The 21,112-nt window shown below is 44.4% G+C and overlaps 1 protein-coding gene across 5 annotated transcripts in view; it reads left to right on the top strand.

Moving 5' to 3' along the window:
- Nucleotides 1-21,112, top strand: part of LOC139021487 (ankyrin repeat domain-containing protein 26-like) — a 190,481-nt gene that overhangs the window by 68,174 nt on the left and 101,195 nt on the right. For 4 of the 5 annotated variants that reach the window (XM_070431883.1, XM_070431898.1, XM_070431878.1 and 1 more), the window contains exons 1-4: nucleotides 13,584-13,632; nucleotides 14,902-14,999; nucleotides 17,059-17,126; nucleotides 18,978-19,034. The exons of the other annotated variant lie outside the window; for it this stretch is intronic. In XM_070431883.1, the coding sequence (XP_070287984.1) occupies nucleotides 13,606-13,632; nucleotides 14,902-14,999; nucleotides 17,059-17,126; nucleotides 18,978-19,034 (250 nt within the window). In that variant the 5' untranslated portion in view covers nucleotides 13,584-13,605. Of the gene's footprint in view, nucleotides 1-13,583; nucleotides 13,633-14,901; nucleotides 15,000-17,058; nucleotides 17,127-18,977; nucleotides 19,035-21,112 lie in introns of those variants that run through there. 5 annotated transcript variants of the gene reach the window in all.

Below are 21,112 nucleotides of genomic sequence, written 5' to 3'. Positions count from 1 at the left end.
GGCCTAACGTTTACTCTGAGTTTCTCTGGTCCATAGAGAAACTCTAGATTCCACTGACCTGGAGTCCTGGTGACTGGTTCCTACCTCTCTGCAGCCGGGTCATGTCTTTGATCCTCAGTGCAGGCTGAATCAGGAATGCCAGAGCCTTCTGGTCACCTGTCACTACAGAGAGCCTCTCCTGTAAATCTGAGGAGCAAATAAGGTACAATAGGTCATTTTCTAATTGGGCTGCTGAAGGAGGCAAATGCTTGGTCATCATAGTTTAAAACACTCCCACACCCAAAAAACCAGTTGGTCTAGCTTAGCTGAGTTGTCTTGAGAATGTTTTGTTGTTGATTTGGTTAATTGTTTTTTTACCAATGAAGGCACTCATCCCTCAGCAGGGACCCCTTCACCAGCAGCAATTTTTGCGGAAGGTCCAGGCACTCAGCTTCTGAGTTTCCATTTCCAAGCAATTTTGTGAACTATTGAACCAAAGAACAAAATGGCAATAAATGGCCTCAGAAGAATAACTCCCTAAATTAAAATCTATGTGTTTGTCTTGCTGTAAGATGTGTTTACCAAACTTTCACATTTTCCTGGTGCGTTTTATGCAATGTTGGTTTCTGTTACTCTTCATTTTGGCTAGCTCCTGAAATCATTAGCAAATGTAGTAGGAATGTGGTGAGCTCTGAGTTAGATGGTTTTGCATTAGCTGTTGCCTTGGGCCTGCTCCTGCTCCTGTGCGTTTCACCCACCATAGCAGGTGTGGTCCTATTGGAATTGCTGGATCAAGAACTACACTAAAAGGAGTCTCTCTTGGCACTCACATGTTTATACCATTTACTGTGGAATATGGAGTCAACCTATTTTACCTTCCTAAGAAATGGACTAAAGATGAAAAGACAGGAGTTGCTGATAGAGAAAGATGTAAGCAAGGGGAAATGAGTATTTAGATTTTAAGTTTGTAAATCTTAAAGAATATAGAACATGTATGGAGCACAAGAGGCTTCATAATGGTGAAGATGATCAGCACAGTAAGCGAATTACTGAAAAATTTGGCTAAAGCGATTTGAGGAAAAAATAGATATTTTATGTCATTAAAAAAATTATCTTACCCTTCAATAAAAACAGCCTCTCTTGCTTGCATTTTGCTTTTCTTGTTTTTTTATCTGCATCATAAAATTCCTCAATAAGACATCTTCCTGGTGAAATCTTTACCATCCAGTTTGCCTTCCCTGCGAACCTTCCATAAACTGTCAACTCCTTCACCGGTTACAAAAGTACAGCTTGAAAACTTCTTCAGTCTGATTGTCAACTGTAAAGATATTAATATAATAATAATTTATAATGATAATGGAAAAGTATTCCATCACAATAAAAAATGAAAAATCCTGATATGTCTAAAGTGGGCAGGATTTACAGAAGGAAAAATACTACCACATCGCCAATAGTGTCAACAACAAAAACAAACCAAAAATCCAAACATGAAAGTATCGCCCTGCCTGGGAGCTCAGTTGGTTAGAGCATCGTCCAGGTATGCCAAGATTGTGGGTTTGAATCCCAGTTCAGGCACATAGAAGAAGCAACCATGAAAGAATAAATAAGTGGGACAACAGATGTTTCTTTCTGTCTAAATAAATAAGAATATTTTAAAAAGCTTTATTTAAAAAAGTAACTACCAAAAGATAAGAGGAACATATAATAGGACTTAAATAAATTGAGAGACATCATATGTATCTGCATATACTGATTCAAGAGATTATCAGTTAAAATTAATTCTCAAGCTAATTAAAATTTCACTAAGATTTCTTTTAAAACTTGGAATACTGATTAGAACTTCATTTCAAATAATTTCAAGGTAAACATGGCCAAGAAGAGACAGAAAAAGAATATTAAAGAGGGGGAACATTGTAACTGTAAAACACTACAATACGTTTTATAAAGAAGTTAAAATAGTGCGGTGCTGATGCAAAAAGAATCAGACAGTCCAATGGATAAAACAGACCACCCCAAAACAAAAAAACATAACCTGAGAGTTTAATGCACGGTAAAGTGACATTTTAAACTAGGTGAGAAAAGGTGGTTTGGGACAGGTGAATAGCCATTTTTTAAGGAAGTTCTTAAATGTGAACACCATGCTCCAAAATAAATCTTGGATTGATTAAAGATTTATTTGGCCCACCTCTTACACAAATTAAAATGTAAGAGGTGGGCCAAAGGGGGAGGATTAAGAGGCCTGCGGAAAGGTGCTTTCATCTGGAGAGCGGGCACTGGTTTCTCATAAATTTGCACCTGCAGACACATATTTCCACAATCTCTGAAACCATGAAAACATCCTTCTGTTGTTGCATCTGCTATATTCCCTGGAGGTTGTCTGGGGCCAGAGGGATGTGGAACAGATATAAACGGGGGCACTGGGAGATTTAGAGGTGTTTTTAATGGGAGTTTTCTCAGGGACCAGACCTTGAGCATCCTGAAGTTCTACACCACCCTAGCCCTGTTCATAAGCAAAGACTGCTTTTTCACTAGGATAACTATTGCAAGCCTCTGGAAACACCTGGCCAACTCCCAGGGATGTTTGAAAAGAACCCAGACCTGCCCACAGACAATCACTTAGATTTTTTTTTATTTTAATTTTTGTTAATCCTCACGGAGTATATTATTTCCATTAATTGTTTCTTTGTGGAAGGAAGGGAAGTAGGAGAGGTGGGGGTGGCAGAGAGAGAAACACCAATGTGAAGGAGACTTTGGTTGACTTCCTCCCGAATGCACCTGATGGGACCAGGGATCTAATCTGCAACCTAGGTTCATGCCCTTGACCAGTTATGGAACCCACCACCCTCTGATGCTCAGGCAGAAGCTCTAACCAGGGAGACACATCCACCAGGCAGTCTCTGTGATTTGAGTTACTTGGGCTTTGCACATGGGCTCTGGCTGCCCTTGACCACAAGGCCCTATGCACATGCCTAGTGATGTCAGAGGCCGTTGCTTGGTTACTGCGATTCCGAGGGGAGAGATGTTAAACTGCCAAACTGCCCTGCTTGAATGCTGTGGCGTGAGGTGGTTGGCTAAGAGAGCTAGTATTGAGCTCAGGAGGCGTGAAAAGTGGAGGGAAGGTGAGGCTTCTCTGAAGCCCTGACTCTCCACCATGAAGAAGGTGTTTTCTTTTCTGAAAAGTCCCAGGGTGGCAGCCATGGACTCCCCCACCAATCCTGGGAGGAGTGGCTTGGGAGCCCCAAGGCCTCTCTTTCGAGACACAGATATGGGAGCGATCCACAAAGCTGCCAGCGTGGGCAACGTGCGGAAAGTGAAGAAAATCCTATTGTTCAGGAAAAGTGGCCTGAACGATCGGGACAGGATGAGCAGGTAATGGGGACTGGGAGGATGGGGTCCTGGGGTCCACTGGGAGGAGGTGGGTGGACTTGGGAGAGACACCCCTTGCAGGTCTCAGCAGGTGGGAGCAGCCTCCTGTCAGCCAGGGCGCTGTAGCTCCTCCCTGGTGGACACCTGACCTGGGGTCTAGCCCTCAGACCAACTTTATGAGCAAAGACAACAACATAAGGACCCTCTCACAATGCCTCTTACAGAACACTTCACTGACAACCTTTAAGTGATGTAACTGCATATCAATAATGGAAACACAATTAAGTATATACAGTATTTTGTATTAGACAGAGGCCTGGTGCACAGGATTTGATCACTGAGGGAAGGGGGGAGTCCCTCAGCCCGGCCTGCACCCTCTCACAGTCCAGGACCCTTCACTCCTTACCACCAGCCAGCCTGCACACTGCTCCTTAGTGCTGCCGCAGAGGCAAGAGAGGCTGCTGCCACCGCTGCTGCCCTCACCAGCCTTGAACCCAGCTTCTGGCTGAGTTGAGCTCCCCCTGTGGGGGCACACTCACCACCAGGGGGTAGCTCCTGCGTTGAGCATCTTCCCCCTGGTGGTCAGTGATATCATAGCGACTGGTCATTCTGCTGTTCGGTCGATTTGCATATAAGGCTTCTATTATATAGGATATACACATTTTCACACTATAATGTTACATGCTATAGAAAAATGCATAATGAGAGAAATAATTCCCATAATCAATCACCTTCTGAGCTAAAAGTTCTTTGGATAAAATCCAATACCCGCTTTATATCAGTGTGCACCTGTGTTCTTTATGGAGGGACCTCAGAAGGAACTTTGAGGTGGGAAGATGGCTGTGGTCCTGATTAAGAAGACTCACTTTCTCAAAGTGTGTGCTCTTCCTATGTTTATCAATTTTACAACCAAGTAAATATGTTTTAAAATTGTTTCACTTACATGCTATCTTTCATTGATCTGGTGAAATTAAAAACATTTTGTATAGTAGACACAGGTTTATCCTTCTAGCTATCATCAGGTGCTATAAACTTTCAGAAAGTATTTATTTACAGATAAATAGTTGGAACAGAATGGGAAATGCCCAAACACCCCAAATATATGTAAGACCTTAGAAATTGATACTGGTGACATTTCATGTTTGTAGAAAAACGTCAATTAAAAATGGTGGACATTTTATGTTAAGTATTGGGGGGAAAATAACTAGATTAAAATAAATTTCCAATTAAAAATTTTAAATATAGAAAATGAGAAAAGTACCAGAAGAAAGCACAAAGGTTTATTTATGCATTTTTAAAAAAATGTTGACCAAGACTTCAAGAGCAAGATTTCAGGAGGTTGATTGAGCAATAAAAATTCAAACCCTCTGTGTATCTGAAAATAATATTATCAAAATCAAAGAAAATGTGCTTGCAAAATATTTGCAATGTATGTGTATCAGAGGAAAAAGTATGTCTTCCTTTTACAGAGAAGCCTTTAAAATCAACAAGAAAAAACTCTAATTTGAAAGTGGACAAAGTGCTTTTTGCATAAGTATAAGTGACCAGCAGACAAAGGAAAAAATATTTAGTGTTCCTGGTAAGAAAAGGAATAAGTTAAAAAAGGAGTTAAATAATATTTTCCATCCACAAAATTTGTGAAGTTGACCAGCGATTGTCTTTATATTGCTACTTCAAATTTAAGTTGCTTTTGATTTTGAAATAGGGAATTTGATGCTGAGTACCACACTTAACATATGTATTCTCTATACCCATCAATTCTCTTTATACTAAAATATCATTATGAAATAATTAGATAAATTACACAATTTGTTTTACTCAGCACTTCTTAAAATAGCAGTGTATTAATAAGAAAGACTCAGCTTGGTTATACATACAAACAGACTATGATCTTCTGTTATGGAAAAATATGTGCAAAATGTGATAAAATTTATTTCTGAGCATTTGTATTATAAACTAGAGGCCCGGTGCACAAAAATTTGTGCACTCGGGGGGGGTCCCTCAGCCCGGCCTGTGCCCTCTTGCAGTCTGGGACACCTCGGGGGATGATCACCTGCTGGCTTAGGCCCGCTCCTGGGGAGATTTGGCCTAAGCTGGCAATCAGACATCCCTCTAGCAGCCCAGGAGCCCTCAGGGGATGTCCATTTGCCAGTGGAGAGCAAGCCTAAGCTGCAGTCAGACATCCTTAGTGCTTCTGAGGAGGCAGGAGAGGCTCCCACCATCACCACTGTACTGGCAGCTGGCAACCTGGCTTGTGGCTGAGCAGAGCTCACCCCTGTGGGAGCGCACTGACCACCAGGGGGCAGCTCCTGCATTGAGCATCTGCCCCCTGGTGGTCAGTGTGTGTCATAGTGAACAGTCATTCCCAGTTGTTCTGCTTTTAGGGTTAATTTGCATATTACCCTTTTATTATATAGGATGAACATTTCCTTTAATGAACATATACAGACATTCTAGTAAATATTATGAATTGATTTCTCACTTTCTGTTTTTTGGAAATTTTTTTGAGATTTGGTATCTTCTGACAACTATTGGCCTCTTCAGAAGTAAAGGGAATATTTTTATGTTTATTTTATGTTTACTGTTGACACTGTTACAGATGTCCCCCTTTTCACCTCCTTAGTGCCCTTCCACCCAGCCCCCTTCAGCCTTCACACATTGCTGTCTTTGTCCATGGGCTGTGCACATATGCACATATGTTCTCTGGCTAATCTCTTCCAGTTCCCCCACCCCTTCCCTCTGAGATCTGTCAGTCTGGCCCATGTATCCATGCCTCTTCTCCAATTTTGTTTGTCATTTTATTTTGTTTGTTAGATTCCACATGCAAGTGAGATCATATGGTATTTGTCTTTCTCTGACTGGCTTATTTCATTTACCATAATAACCTCCAGATCCATCCATGCTGTGGCAAAGGGTATAAGAGCTCCTTCTTTTTTACAGCAGCGTAGTATTCCATGGTGTAAATGTACTACATCTTTTTCATCTACTTATCTACTGATGGGCATTTGAGTTGTTTTTCACCTATGCCTGTAAGCACATCATATGTGTTTTACTTCATATAGCTTTATTACATATAATATGTAAATGATTATAGATAAATATTTTTAGTTGTGTGGTTATAAAAATGAAACATTCAAAATAGTGCCCTGACTAGTATGGCTCAGTTGGTGGGAGCATCGGCTGGTACCCCTCCTGTACACTGAAAGGTCTCAGGTTCTTCTCAAGTCAAGACTCCTATCCAGGTTTCTGGTTTGATCACTGCTTGGGTGGGGTGCCTATGGGAGGCAACCAATTGATGCTTCTCCTTCACCTCAGTGTTTTGCTCACTCTCTCCCTCTCCTTCCCTCTCTCTCTCAAATCAATTAAAACTAATTTTTAAAAAACATTTAAACATGTTCTTTTTGTTTTATTGTTGACAGTATTACAGACTTCTCCCATTTTTTTCCTTTTTTGTCCTCCCTCCACCCAAACCCCACCCCACCAGGCAACTTTCCCATATTATTGTCTGTGTCCATGGGTTATGCATATACGTTCTTTGATTGATCTTTTCCTGTCCTCCCACTACCACCCTGATATCTGTTGATCTATTCCATGCATCCAAAGCTCTGGATATATTTTGTTCATCAGTATGTTTTCTTCATTAGATTACACATATAAGTGAGATCATGTGATGTTTTTCTTTCTCTAACTGGGTCTTTTTCTTTAAAAAAGTAATAAAACAGAAAATATAGGAGAACCATGGCCTGTGGGGATCGGCCAAAACAGGCAGTCCAACACCACCTGCCGCTCCTGCCTGCCACTTTGGCTCATCCCAGCCCACTGCACTTGCCCCCACCGCTGTTCCTGCTGCTCTGCTGCAGTCTCCGGGCTGTGGCGGCCAGCCATAAGCCCTGTATCTGGCGCCTGTCCATCAGCTGAGCCACACTCCCTCTGTGGGAGCACACTGACAACAGGGGCAGCTTCTGTGTTCAGTCTCTGCCCCCTGGTGGTCAGTTCACATCATATTTACTGATCGAGCACTTGCATAGGCTTTTATGTTTATACTAGAGGCCAGCGCACAAAATTGAGTGTGCCTGCCCACTCACGTGCGCTCCGCTAATCGACACCCCCCACACATGTGTGAACCTCACTGTGCCTGCCTCACTGCGCCCACCTTTCCACAACCACCCGCCCACCACCCCGCCATCTGCTGGCCACCAGCTTTGCTGTGATCAGAGCTTGTGGGTTGTGGGGGAGGGACTGAGAGGTGCTCCATGCACCTCCTGGTGACTGGTCATTTGGTCATTACGGCATGAAGGCATTATGTCCACTGGCCTTTTTATAATATAGAATAATGGCCCAGGGCATGAAATTCGTGCACATTAAAAGGGAATTAATTAGAGGAAATATTTTAATATTGCTATTTGCCCTTTCTCTATAAAAGAAGTATCAGAGTTGAAAGAAAATTAGTAAAGTGTATATGAAAATCTTCCTCCTCTCAGAGTCTGGAGAACACCACGGGACCCAGAGTCAAGTTCCCAGCCACCCGCTGCACCTCGAAATCGAACGAGACCCAGACCCAGCAGAACCTAGCCCCATTGGGCAAGATCCAGCCCCAGCCAGCCCCACCACCATCAATCCTCGCCGGGTGGGGAGGAGGGGGGCGCAGCTTCAGGTCCCTTGGCCTGGCACCAGGGCAGGGGGCGTGGCCTGAGATCACCCATCTACCCCCACCAGGTGGGTGGCGCAGCCTCAGGTCCCCACCCCGACTCAGCACCATGCAGCCGCAGGTCCCTGCTGATCGCTCATTACGGCTTGTTACGGGAACCCTGCCTTTGCTGTGGGCATAGCCATCTTGTGATGGCCTGATGGAGTGAGGGTCAATTTGCGTATTATCTCTTTATTATATATAGGACTAGAGGCATGAAATTCGTGCATGGGGGGTTCCCTCAGCCCCGCCTGTACCCTCTCCAATCTGAGACCCCTCTGGGGATGTCCGATTGCCGGTTTAGGCTTGTGGGATCAGGCCTAAACTGGCACGGATCAAGCCTAAACCATCAGTAGGACATCCTTCTCACAATGCGGGACCCCTGGCTACTAACCGCTCACCTGCCTGCCTGCCTGATTGCCCCTAACCACCTCTGCCTGCCTGTCTGATGGCCCTTCACTGCTCTCCCCTGCAGGCCTGATCACCCCTTACTTCTCTCCTCTGACAGCCTGATCATCCCTAACTACTCTCCTCTGCTTGCCTGATCACCCCTAACCACCTCTGCCTTGGCCCCCACTGCCATGGCTTTGTCTGGAAGACATCTGGAAGGACATCAAAAGATGTCTGGTCTATCTGGTCTAGTTAACATATTACCCTTTTATTAGTGTAGATGATAATATTCCATTGTGTAGGTATACCACTGGTTTTTAATCCATTCATCTGCTGCTGGGCACTTAGGCTGTTTCCAAATTTTAGCTATTATAAATTGTGCTGCTATGAACATAGGGGTGCGTATATTCTTTCTGATTGGTGTTTCTTATTTCTGGTGATATTTTCCTAGAAGTGGGATTGCTGGGTCAAATGGAAGTTCCATTTTTAATTTTTTGAGGAAACTCCATACTGTTTTCCACAGTGGCTGCACCAGTCTGCACTCCCACCACAGCAGTGTAGAAGGATTCCTTTTTCTCCACATCCTCACCAGCACTTGTTGTTTATTGATTTGTTGATGATAGCCATTCTGACAGGTGTGAGATGGTACCTGGTTGTCATTTTAATTTGCTTCTCTCGGGTGATTAGTGACTTAGAGCATCTTTTTTTTTTTTTTTTTTTTTTTTTTTTTTTTTTTTTTTTTTTCAATAATAATTTTTATTTCTTAAAGTATTACAAAGAGTATTACATATGTCTCCTTTTTCCCCCCCATGACATTCCCCCGGCCCCTACCCCCCGCCCCCCCCCCCCCGTGTCTTGTGTCCATTGGTTAATCTTAAATGCATGCATATAAGTCCTTCAGTTGGTCTCTTAATCCCCCCCCAACCCTCCCCAGGCTCCCCATTGTAGTTTAACATTCTGTTCAATGTTGCTCTGCTTCTGTATCTACCCCTGTTCATCAGTCCATACTGGTCCCCTTTATTTGTCCCAACCTCACTGGAGTAGTCTCAACCTCACCAGGGCCGTCTGAGCCTCACCAGGGCCGTTTCAACCTCACCGGGGTCGTCCCTACCACACCAGGGCCGTTTCAACCTGACTGGGGTTGTCGCTACCACACCGGGGCCGTTTCAACCTGACCGGGGCTGTCCCTACCACACCGGGGCCGTTACGACCTGACCAAGGTTGTCCCTACCTCACGGGGGCCGTTTCAACCTCACCGGGGTTGTCCCAACCACACCGGGGCCGTTTCGACCTGACCGGGGTTGTCCCTACCACGCCGGGGCTGTTTCAACCTGACCGGGGTTGTCCCTACCACGCCGGGGCCGTTTCGACCTGACTGGGGTCGTCCCTACCTCACGGGGGCTGTTTCAACCTCACCGGGGTCGTCCCTACCTCACGGGGGCCGTTTCAACCTGACCGGGGTTGTCCCTACCACGCCGGGGCCGTTTCGACCTGACTGGGGTCGTCCCTACCTCACGGGGGCTGTTTCAACCTCACCGGGGTCGTCCCTACCACACCGGGGCCGTTTCGACCTAACTGGGGTCGTCCCTACCTCACGGGGGCTGTTTCAACCTCACCGGGGTCGTCCCTACCACACCGGGGCCGTTTCGACCTGACTGGGGTCGTCCCTACCTCACGGGGGCCGTTTCAACCTGACCGGGGTTGACCCTACCACGCCGGGGCCGTTTCGACCTGACTGGGGTCGTCCCTACCTCACGGGGGCCGTTTCAACCTCACCGGGGTTGTCCCTACCACACCGGGGCTGTTTCAACCTGACCGGGGTTGTCCCTACCACACCGGGGCCGTTTCGACCTGACTGGGGTCGTCCCTACCTCACGGGGGCCGTTCCAACCTGACCGGGGTTGTCCCTACCACGCCGGGGCCGTTTCGACCTGACTGGGGTCGTCCCTACCTCACGGGGGCTGTTTCAACCTCACCGGGGTCGTCCCTACCTCACGGGGGCCGTTTCAACCTGACCGGGGTTGTCCCTACCACGCCGGGGCCGTTTCGACCTGACTGGGGTCGTCCCTACCTCACGGGGGCCGTTTCAACCTCACCGGGGTCGTCCCTACCTCACGGGGGCCGTTTCAACCTGACTGGGGTTGTCCCTACCATGCCGGGGCCGTTTCGACCTGACTGGGGTCGTCCCTACCTCACGGGGGCTGTTTCAACCTCACCGGGGTCGTCCCTACCACACCGGGGCCGTTTCGACCTGACTGGGGTTGTCCCTACCTCACGGGGGCCGTTTCAACTCACCGGGGTTGTCCCTACCACACCGGGGCTGTTTCAACCTGACCGGGGTTGTCCCTACCACACCGGGGCCGTTTCGACCTGACCGGGGTCGTCCCTACCACACCTGGACCGTTTCAACCTCACCGGGGCCATCCCAGCCTTACCGGGGAAACAGGAAGTTTGGCCCTCTGTCCCCTGCCGGCGGCTCCCCACTAGACAAAATCTCCAGGCATTCCTGGTGGTTGCACATCCAGCGCTCCTGCCCTCCACCAAGTGCACAGACTGCCTGTCTGCTGTCCCCCAGCGCCCCACCAGAGACTGGGACCAGTGGGCATGTTTGTGCGCTTGCTGGTACAGCAGTTCCACAGTGCCGGCCGAGTCAGGCCCAGCCCTGGCCGGCCCCGGACCCGACTCTGCCCCCCGATTGCGTCCCTCCCAGATGCAAGGAGCTGAAATCTGCAGCCTGCTGGGATGGGCTCTGTACATGGTGCTTCAGCACATCCTACTCAGTCTCAATGCGCTTCTTTCTATGCGAGGAGTTGAAATCTGCAGTTTGTTGGGTTGGGCTCTGTACTTGGTGTCACATCCTACTCAGTCTCAATGTTCTTTCTCTCCTTCCAGTTGTAGAGCTTCCACTGGGCCAAGTTTCCCATGGTTCTGTATGATAGGTGTTTGTCTGATATTTGGTAGTTTCGATGTTGTTGTGCGAGGTAGCACGCACAGGTCTCTTCCTTATGCCGCCATCCTGGTTCTCCTGGGTCTGCTTCTTGAGTGTGTCTCTCATGGCTGCGAGCAGTTGAAGTCTGCAATTTGTTGGGATAGGCTGCAAAAGCGCAGGTGGGTCTTTTTGTGCACCTGGCACAGCTTGGATGGGGATGTAAATTGATTAGGGCTGAGTCTCAGGGAGTCGCCATGGCGAAGCAAATAGCACTGGCTGAGTCTCCGCGGCCCCTTGAATCTCTGCCAGGGCTTTGTGTCCCCCAGTGCCGGCGAACAGCTGTGCAACAGAGTCTCCCTCGCTTTCTGATGGCTGCAAGGCCGTGCTGCCTCTCCCTGTAGGGTCTGGTGCTTCATGATCCCGCCTGAACCAGCTCAGTGGATTTGAAAGTTTGCAGAAGAAAAGGCGCTTCTACTTGTGGGTCTGGCACAGCCCAGATGGGAATGTAAATTGCTTAGGGCGGGATCACCGGGAGTCGCTGGGGCGGAGACTCAGCGGCCCCTTGCCTATCCAGGACACCAGGACTTTGCGTCCCCCAGTGCCGGCGAGCAGCCGAGCGCCAGAGCCTCCCTCGCTTTCTGACCGCTGGAAGGCCGTGCCGTCTCTCGCCTTGGGGCCTGGGGCCTCAGAGACCCGCCCGAACCAGCTCAGTGGATTTGAGAGTTTGTAAAAGCACAGTCATTCCCTCTTGTGCCTCTGGCACAGCCCTGAGGGTAGGGCGGGGTCACAGGGAGTCACCAGCATGGAGGAAATAGCGATGGCGGCGTCTCCGCGCCCCTCGCCTCCCCGGGACACCAGGACTTCTTGTCCCTCGGTGCCGGCGAGCATATCAGAGCTTCCCTCGCTCTCCGACCACTGCAAGGCCGTGGCCGCCTCTCCCTGTGGGATCTGGGGCCTCAGAGACCCGCCCCGAGCAAGCCCAGAGGATTCGAGGGTTCGTAAAAAACCGAGAATCCATTTGCAGCCCGCGTGGCGTGTGACTGCGTACCTCTGGTTTTGGTGCCTCCGTAGCTCCCACTCAGTCTCACTGTGCTTCTTTCTTTTCCTCCAGTTGTAGATCTCCCACTGGGCCAACTTCCCCATGGTTCTGAGTGGCGGTTGTTTACTTCATAGTTGATAGTTTCAATTCTTAGAGCATCTTTACATATGTCTCTTGGCCTTCTGTAAGACATTCCGAATTTAAAATTGGATTCCAATGTCAGAGATGTTAAAGTGAGAGAATATAAGCATTTTAGAATAATTGAAATTCTGTGTTCTTTCTAATCTTTAAAACACATATGCAAAGTAGGTATAATGATATCAGTTTGCTAATTGACATGTTGTCTTTGTAAAGTGGCGGTAATAGTAATAATGATACTAATATCACAATTATTAAGCTGTTTTTTATGTGCAAGTTAATGTAGTAAACACTTTGCATAGATTCTCATTAAAAAAAATAGTGGTGTCCTGTGAGATTCCTATTATTTTTATCCCCATTTTGTTGATGAGGAAATTGAGGCCCAGAAAGGCCAAGTGACAGCTAATAAGTGACAATTAAAACAGGATCAGAACCAAGTTGAGCTGAATTCCCAGGTCATCCTCTCCGTATTCAAATAGGCTTTTCCTTCACTAATGTGGTGAGTAACAAAAACTAATAAAAATTGTACTGTCTCCAGAAGAAAATTAAATATTTGCTTTGAAGGCATAGAGAGAAATGTTTACAATTATGTGGATATTATATGCTTTCATCTGGTGCCCTCTAATTCTCTAAGCAGTCCTCTCACTTTCATAGGACTGCTCTGCATGTGGCCTGTGGCAAGGGCCATCCGAGAGTGGTGAGACTGCTAACACGCAGACATTGCTTATTGAACCTCTGTGACATTGACAACAAAACAGCTCTCATTCACGTATGTATTAGCCAACTATGTCAACATGAGGGGGGTTTAATTTAATTACTTAGAATAAAAATGAGTTTGTCTCATTTAACTAGAAGCCATTGGTGAAACTTGTGGAATGTTTACTTTGAATTCCTAGAACTTATAATCTATTTCTTGGCATAATACTGACAGGCTATACAATATGACCAAGAGGAATGTGCAACCATTCTTCTAGACCATGGTGCCAATCCAAATGTAATGGACATCCATGGCAACACTCCTCTTCACTATGCTGTCCTTGGCCACAATACAGGATAGTGGAAAAGCTACTTTCCTGTATGGCAAATATGGAAGCAAGAAATAAGGTATAGACCAAGTAACTTTATTTACAAAATACTTGAAATACATGTTTTTCCTTTAGTTTCAAGCCTTTTAAAAATTATATGTTCTATTAATTTTAAAGAGAAAGGAAAGGAGAGGGAGAGAGATAGAAACATCAATGATGTGAAAGAATTATCCATTGGCAGCCTCTTGCCCATCCCATCTGGGGATTCAGCCCACACACTGGACATGTGCCCTGACCTCCTGGTTCTAGGGTCAGCACTCAACCACTGAGCCACACCAGCCAGGCACAAGGACTTTCTTTCTCCTTCCTTCCTTCCTTCCTTCCTTCCTTCCTTCCTTCCTTCCTTCCTTCCTTCCTTCCTTTCACACAAAGATTTTCTTTCTCACATACATACACTGAATACAAGAGATCAGGCCCTATCACCATGGAGACACTCCAAAGCCCAATCAGGGAGGGCTGGAGAAATGTAGTGTCCATGGAAGGGGCAAAGCTCTGCCTCCCAGCTACCCTTCCACTCCAGAAGGAAGAACTTCCTGTTAGTGCCTGGGAGTGGGAGATGGGCTCAGAGCCCACTAAGGCTGAAGGCCTGGGGGAGTGAAGTGATGCTGGGGCCTGGCTGCTGTGCTGGCAGGGGCTTAGGAAATGGTGCTGCTGGGGATGGGTGGGAGGAGGAGGCCTAGTCCCCAGCAAGGGGAGCTGGGTGAGTGCAAGAGGGAAGAGGAAGCCCCAGTCCACAGGCAACAAAATAACAACAGGATACCACGATAGGAACACAGATTCTGGGAACCCGTACTGTAAATGTTGGAAGTGAGATTTGGAGAAGGATGCTGCAGTTAATCTGTTGAAGAGGAAGTGCAGGGCATTTTAAAGGGAAGAACAGCAGTGACTGCACAGGGGTGAGAAGATAGGGGATCCTTTTATTTATTTTTCCTCCTCACCAGAGTATTTCCCATCTTCCATTGATTTTAGAGAAAGTGGAAGGGAGGGAAGGATGAGGGGTGAGAGAGAGAAACATTAATGTGTGGGTACCTCTTGCATAGGCCCAGACCAGGGCTGGGGACCAAATCTGCAACCCAGGTACAATCTTTTGAATGGGAATCAAACCTGGACCCTTCCATGGGCAGACCAATGCTCTAACCAGTGAGAACACCAGCCAGGGCAAAAGGGGCTACTTTTTATTTACTTTCTATATTATATGTGTAAGTTCAGAGGATCTTTTATAAGTTTTAATGTTCAGTTTATATTTATATAATTTAATAAATTATAAACTGTTTTTCTGTTTATACAGGATGACTTCACACCACTTTCACTTGCTAAATATGAAAACAAAGAGAAAATGGTGGAGATTTTAGTAACTAGAGCTTCAAAAACCAATCACATGGAAAGGTACAATTGCTCGTTCCTTGTTTTATATTTGGAGGGTACATTTATTAAAGCTGGGGCCAGTGAAACAATGAAGGGCTGAGTTGGAACTATTCTAAGCTGTCAGAGAGACTGAAATAAAGCTGCAGGAAAAGACCAGACTTTCTCCTTTGTTACCAGACCTACCCCCCAAGGACACTAGAACATCTTTGTTCAGGTAATGGAAGGTCCCATGTCGCCTTTCCCAGAGAAGTAGGCAGCAGCCTGCCTGAGACTCCATAACTGAGGTTGGCCCCTCAAAGGATCTCTTTGCCATAAGAATGAAACATTCCCAAGTGAGTTTAATTTACCTCAGGTTTCAAAATATTTTAAATTATGCCTCACATGGAAGCCAGTTAGAAATCTCTGATTCAAGAGTAGGTTATTGGTCCTTACAATTGTTAAGGCCCCATAATGACTCATCAGTATCCATTAGTGACAGGTAGGATTCTGTCATCCAACCCAGTTGGGTGTGGACAGGGATATTAAGCATCATTCTCATAAAGATCTGCTGGTTCACAGTGTGAGTAGATAGGGAAGGGATAGTAGTGGTCCAGGCCACATCCTGACTTCTATTAGTTTTCTGCGGTCGACATGATTCACAACAAAAATAAGGGAGCATTGTGTTATCGGACTTCATGAGGTAATGTATTTATACATACATTTAGTTGCAAGTTATATAGTAGCTAAAAAACCCTGAATTATAAACCCCAAAGAAAGAATAGGTAATAACCAAAATCCTATATAATAAAAACCTAATATGCTAAGTGTCTGGTTGTCTGGTCATCCATTCAACCAATAAAAGCATAATGTGTTAATGATATGGTAAGGCTGCTCAACTGTTCACTGTGATGTGCACTGATCACCAGAGGGCAGATGCTCCAACTGGTAGGTTAGCTTGCTGCTGGGGTCCAGCCAATTGGGACTGAGCGAGATGGGCCAGACATGCCCTGGAGCTCTTCTGTGGTCCCTCCCTGGCTGGCCAACCTCCTGCTTCCCTCCCCAGCTCCAATTGTGCACCAGTGGGGTCCCTCTGCCTGGCCTGCGCCCTCCCTCAATCCAGGACCCCTCAGTGGGGCACATTGACTATCAAGTAGTTCCATCCTATATAATAAAATGCTAATAGGCAAGTCAACCAAATGGCAGAATGACCAATTGCTATGACGCACACTGACCACCAGTGGGCAGAAACTTAACACAGGAGCTTCCCCCTGGTAGTCATTGCACTCCCACAGGAGGAGTGTCACTCAGCCAGAAGCCCTGAGATGGCCTCATGACTACCAAGCACAGTGGCAGTGGCGGGAGCCTTTACCACCACCGCTGCAGCACTAAGGATGTCTGACTGCCGGCTTGAGGGCAGGCCTAAGCCGGCAGTTGGACATCCCCCGAGGGCTCCTGGACTGTGAGAGGGCACAGGCCAAGCTGAGGGACTTCCCTGCCTCGAGTGCACGAATTTTGTACACCGGGCCTCTAGTTAATATTTTCTGAGAACTGCAACATTTGAATGTTAGAAACTATGAAAAACCCACATTGGGATTTCATTTGGATTCTAAATTAGTTTCAAAAAATAAAGCTCATGATGAGAGTTTTCCTTTGCCTTGCTGTTTCTCCAAGCATCTCTTTTTGCTGTATTATGTCATTTAATTCTCCAAACAACCTTCAAAAGTAAGGTAGTAAAACTATTATTTTGTAGAGGAGGACCTTGAGCCATAGAAAAGTGACTTGTTTGAGAAAAAATAGCTGTTGGTTATAGAACAGGGATGTCTGAGTTCAAGAGACTTGCCATTATGTCAAGTTAACTCTAGTTAATTCACCAAACTATGTTACCCTCAAATCCTGACTGTTTCGTGCTTTAAAAAAAAAAATTACATGCTTCATAAGAAGTTTGTAGAACTTACAAGTTTGAAGTGTATAGTAGAATTAAAGTTTTAATATTGACTCTGATGTTATCTGAAATATTCTAAGAATTTAAAATATTAGGGAAATATTTTTATGTGTCTATTGACATAGTAATATTATTTATAACCTTTTTTTTAATTGATAGCGAACAACAACTACCTTCGAAATATAAAGAAGAAAGACCTATAAGATCTTCTGACGGTAGCAATCTTGGTAAGACTTCTGATAGTGAATTACTCTTGGTTGTCCTACCATGGATGAATTAAGAGTAAGTTTTGCTAATGAAAGAGCAATAAAAGAAAACCCACAAATAATGTGTAAGTTGCATGTATAGTTTTTCTTAATCTCTTTCTTAATAGAATAGTATTCGGTATTATTAAAACAGTTAATTATAGGTAATTTTAATACCTGGGGCAACAGTGAAAAGAGGTTCATTTATTTAGTCCTTAACCCTAAAATCCTATACGATATCTTTATGTAAAAAAGAAAAATGACTTTAAGTTACGTTGTTGTATGTTTCCTCTATATTCATTTTGTAACTAATTGGACTTGTTTTAAAAATGAATCTTTTGTTTAGTTTTTACAGCCAGTAGATTACATTTAGTAAATGAAAACCTGTTTTTTCATAGTGATTTGTCTCACTAAAAAAGTCACTAAAACTGGGAACTCAACAATATTTTCCTGGTACCACAAACAAATGGCAAAAAATAAGAACTACAGAACTTAGTTGAACTACAACGCTCAATGAGATTGTTTTTCTTGATTTCAGAGAGGAAGGACAAGGAAGAGGCATAGGATCATCAATGATGAGAGAGAATCATTGATCAGCTGCCTCCTGCACACCCCACACTGGGGATCGAGCCTGCAAAGGGAGCCTGTGCCCTGACTGTGAATCAAACTTTGATCTCCAGTTTCATAGGTCAATGATCAACCACTGAGCTGTGCTGTCAGGGCCCAATGAGGTTATTTTTCAAAGATACCTACCGACAGCACAGAAGTCAGAAAGGCCAAACCTGTTGAGAATCATGGAGTATTTCATATATAATGCCAACAAGATCTCACTGTTATCACCTTTATTCCTCAAATGTCAAGACAGAATGAGATATGATGATTCAGTAGAACAAGATGTTTCCTTCTGTTTGTTGGATAATTGTCAGGACATTGTCATTTCTTAGAACAAGATACTCTGTTACCATTGATCAGAAGGTAATCATAATAAGTATTCAAATAACCCAATTCAGGACTCCTACAAATTACAATAAAAGTACAAAAGTTTTTCACAATGACAAAAATGCCATAGTGCTACCCAGATGTGGCTCCTAGTTAATTGTGCAATTGGAAATGTATGAGGACACCTTGGACTTGGTAGACCTTTATCAGAGGACTTGTGTAGGCCGGTTTTGCAACTTTTAGGAAATACAAGGATGAAATGGTGTTTTGACCCTGAAGTTTCTCATAATATGAGAGCGCTGTCCCTGGTTTATTTCTGTTTTTTGTGTGTGTTTTTTTTCAGCAGAATTTTCAATTTTTTCCCAAAATCTAATTATTAATTTACTTACTGGTCTACTATTTAACTCTCAGGTGCCTTTTAGGTACTGAATGACATTCTTATGTTGCAGAATTGAAATATTTTAAAAACACAGTCCCTGCCCTCTAAGAATTTGTTAATGTCATTGTCATTCCTATTACTTACTATACTTTATTCAGTGCTTACCAGGTGGTAGAATGCACTAGGACTTTATAATTATCATTTATTTTATTGATGTGAAGTATGTGCCAGCCACTTTAAGTCCATGATGAGAATTAGAGTTTTAAAAATGTGGGTGAGGCCTTGGCCGTGTAGGTCAGTCCTTAAAGCATTGTTACCAATATGCCAAAGTTGTGGGTTTCATCCCTGGTCATGCTACATACCAGAACCAACCAATGAATGCATAAATAAGTGGAACAATAAGTCGAAGTTCTCTCCTTTTCTCTCTCTAATCAATGTTTTTAAGTAGTTAAAAATCAAATAAAAATAAAGGTGTGCTTGCACGCCCAAGTCTTTCTCCATTTCTTTTCCCACAGGGATGTATCTCCCAAACTCTGAGGGACCCCAGGAGGCTTACAACCAGAGCAACAATGGTCAGTGGCAATTTATCCCGGGCAAACCCTATAAACCTGTCCCCAAGACCCTCTTTTGTCTGACTACTTAGTGAGCCTAGGCTAATTTCTCCATCCCTTTCTTGTTTCACTATCCCCAACTTTAATAAATGTCCTCTAAAATTCACACACACACACTATAAAAATTTAAAAAATTAAAATCTGGGTGGGATTTAAAGTAAGCATGCAGATGGAGGAGAAGTTTGCCAGGTAAAGGGGCAGAAAGGTTATGTTTGGCAGGGGGAACAGGTATTGCAATTACACGTTAGGCAGCAGGAACAGCAGGGTAAGAGCTAAGATGCACACGTGAAGTTTATGGGATTCATGAGCAGTACCGTTTCAATGTGAAAATGTGCGCTACGGGAATGGTTGGGAATGAGGTGAGTGCTTAGCTAAGGCAGGCTTATGAAAGCCCTTAGTACTACAGAAAGGACTAGATCTTACCTTGTAGATCTTGGGAACTTATCAGATAGAATGCTGTTAGCTTCAGATAATAGGTGGCCTAATTAAGAGGCTGAAACAATAGGAACCAGGATTGTTTTGGTGGCTCAGTGATGACATAAGGATCCCAGGTGTTGTCCCTTATTCAGCTGTGAGGTTGTCAGTGTTTATGTCTGCTTTCCTGGTCAGTAATTGGCTATGGCTCCAAAGCATCCTATTCTCACATGGCAATATGTGAAGGCCAAAGCACTGCTTTGTTAATTTTTAATTTTTTTAAAAATCTACTTGGTACACAATATATTACTTTCAGGTGTATGACATAGTGGTTTGACGTTCACATATCTTATGCTGGGTTCACAGTGAAAAGTCTAGTAACCATCTGTCACCGAGCAAAGTTATTTCAATAATTAACACATTCTCTGTGCTGTGGACTAGATCCCAGTGGATTACATATTTTATAACTGGAAGTTCTTACTTCTTATTCATATTCTTTATTTCATCCCTCTCCTCAACTATCCTCTGGCAACCATCAGTTTGTTCTCTGTAGCTACAGGGTGTGTTTCTGTTTTGTTTGTTTTGTTGTTTTAGATTGCACAGGTAAGTGAGATCAAACAGTACTTGTCTTTCTTTATCTTATTTCACTTAGCATAACATCCTTTTGGTCGATGCATGTTGTCCTAAATGGAAAGATTTCATTCTTTTTTATGTCTGAGGATACATGTATATACACACATATATAATCTTATATACATATAATATATATATACTGCACCTTCTTTATTCATTTATCTATGGAAAAACATCTATGCTGCTTCCATATCCTGGCTATTGTAAATCTTGCTGCAGTGAATATGGGTGTGAATATCTTTTCAAATTCGTGTTCATGTTTCTGTTGGATACATACCCCGAAGTGGAATGGCAGTTCTATTTCCAATTTTTTGAGGAGTGTCCATGCTGCTTTCCACAGTGACTGTACCAATTTACAATCACTTGAACAGTGCATGAGGCTTTCTCTTTTCTCCATATTCTCGCCAAAACTTGTTAGTTATTCATATTTTGATGACAGCCATTTTGAGAGGAGTGAGCTGGTACTTCATTAAGGCTTTCATCTGCATATCCCTGGTTAGTGATGTTGAGATATGTGCTTTCTTTAACTTAAAAAAATAAAACAACAAACAGACTGTCAAACTACAGCAGGAAGACCTGGGAGGGTTGGAGAGGGAGGGGGTAAGAGATCAACCAAAGGACTTGTATGCGTGCGTATAAGCATAACCAATGGACACAAGACACTGCGGGGTAGGGGAGGCTGGGGAAAGTCAAGGGGGGGAAAAAGGAGACATATGTAATACTCTTTGTAATACTTTAAGCAATAAAACAAATTTTGAAAAAAGAATAATAACCGAGATTGAAATGTAATTGAACTCTTTATGTGATTAAAAATGTTTTGACAAATTAGTTTACACATCAAAAAAAATATGGTTTTATTGATATTTAGTGAGAGAGGATAGGAAAGGGAGAGAGAGATGGAAATAGCAATGAGAACCATCACATTGATCTGATGCCTACTGCCCACCCCTTCTGGGTATCAAGCTTGCAACCCATGTGGCCTGACTAGGAAT

Source organism: Myotis yumanensis, unplaced genomic scaffold, assembly GCF_028538775.1.
Source record: "Myotis yumanensis isolate MYYU_CA2020_CCGP unplaced genomic scaffold, mMyoYum1.0.hap1 SCAF_1, whole genome shotgun sequence".
NCBI classification, from domain to species: domain Eukaryota; kingdom Metazoa; phylum Chordata; class Mammalia; order Chiroptera; family Vespertilionidae; genus Myotis; species Myotis yumanensis.
This window is presented reverse-complemented; position numbering and strand designations above follow the sequence as displayed.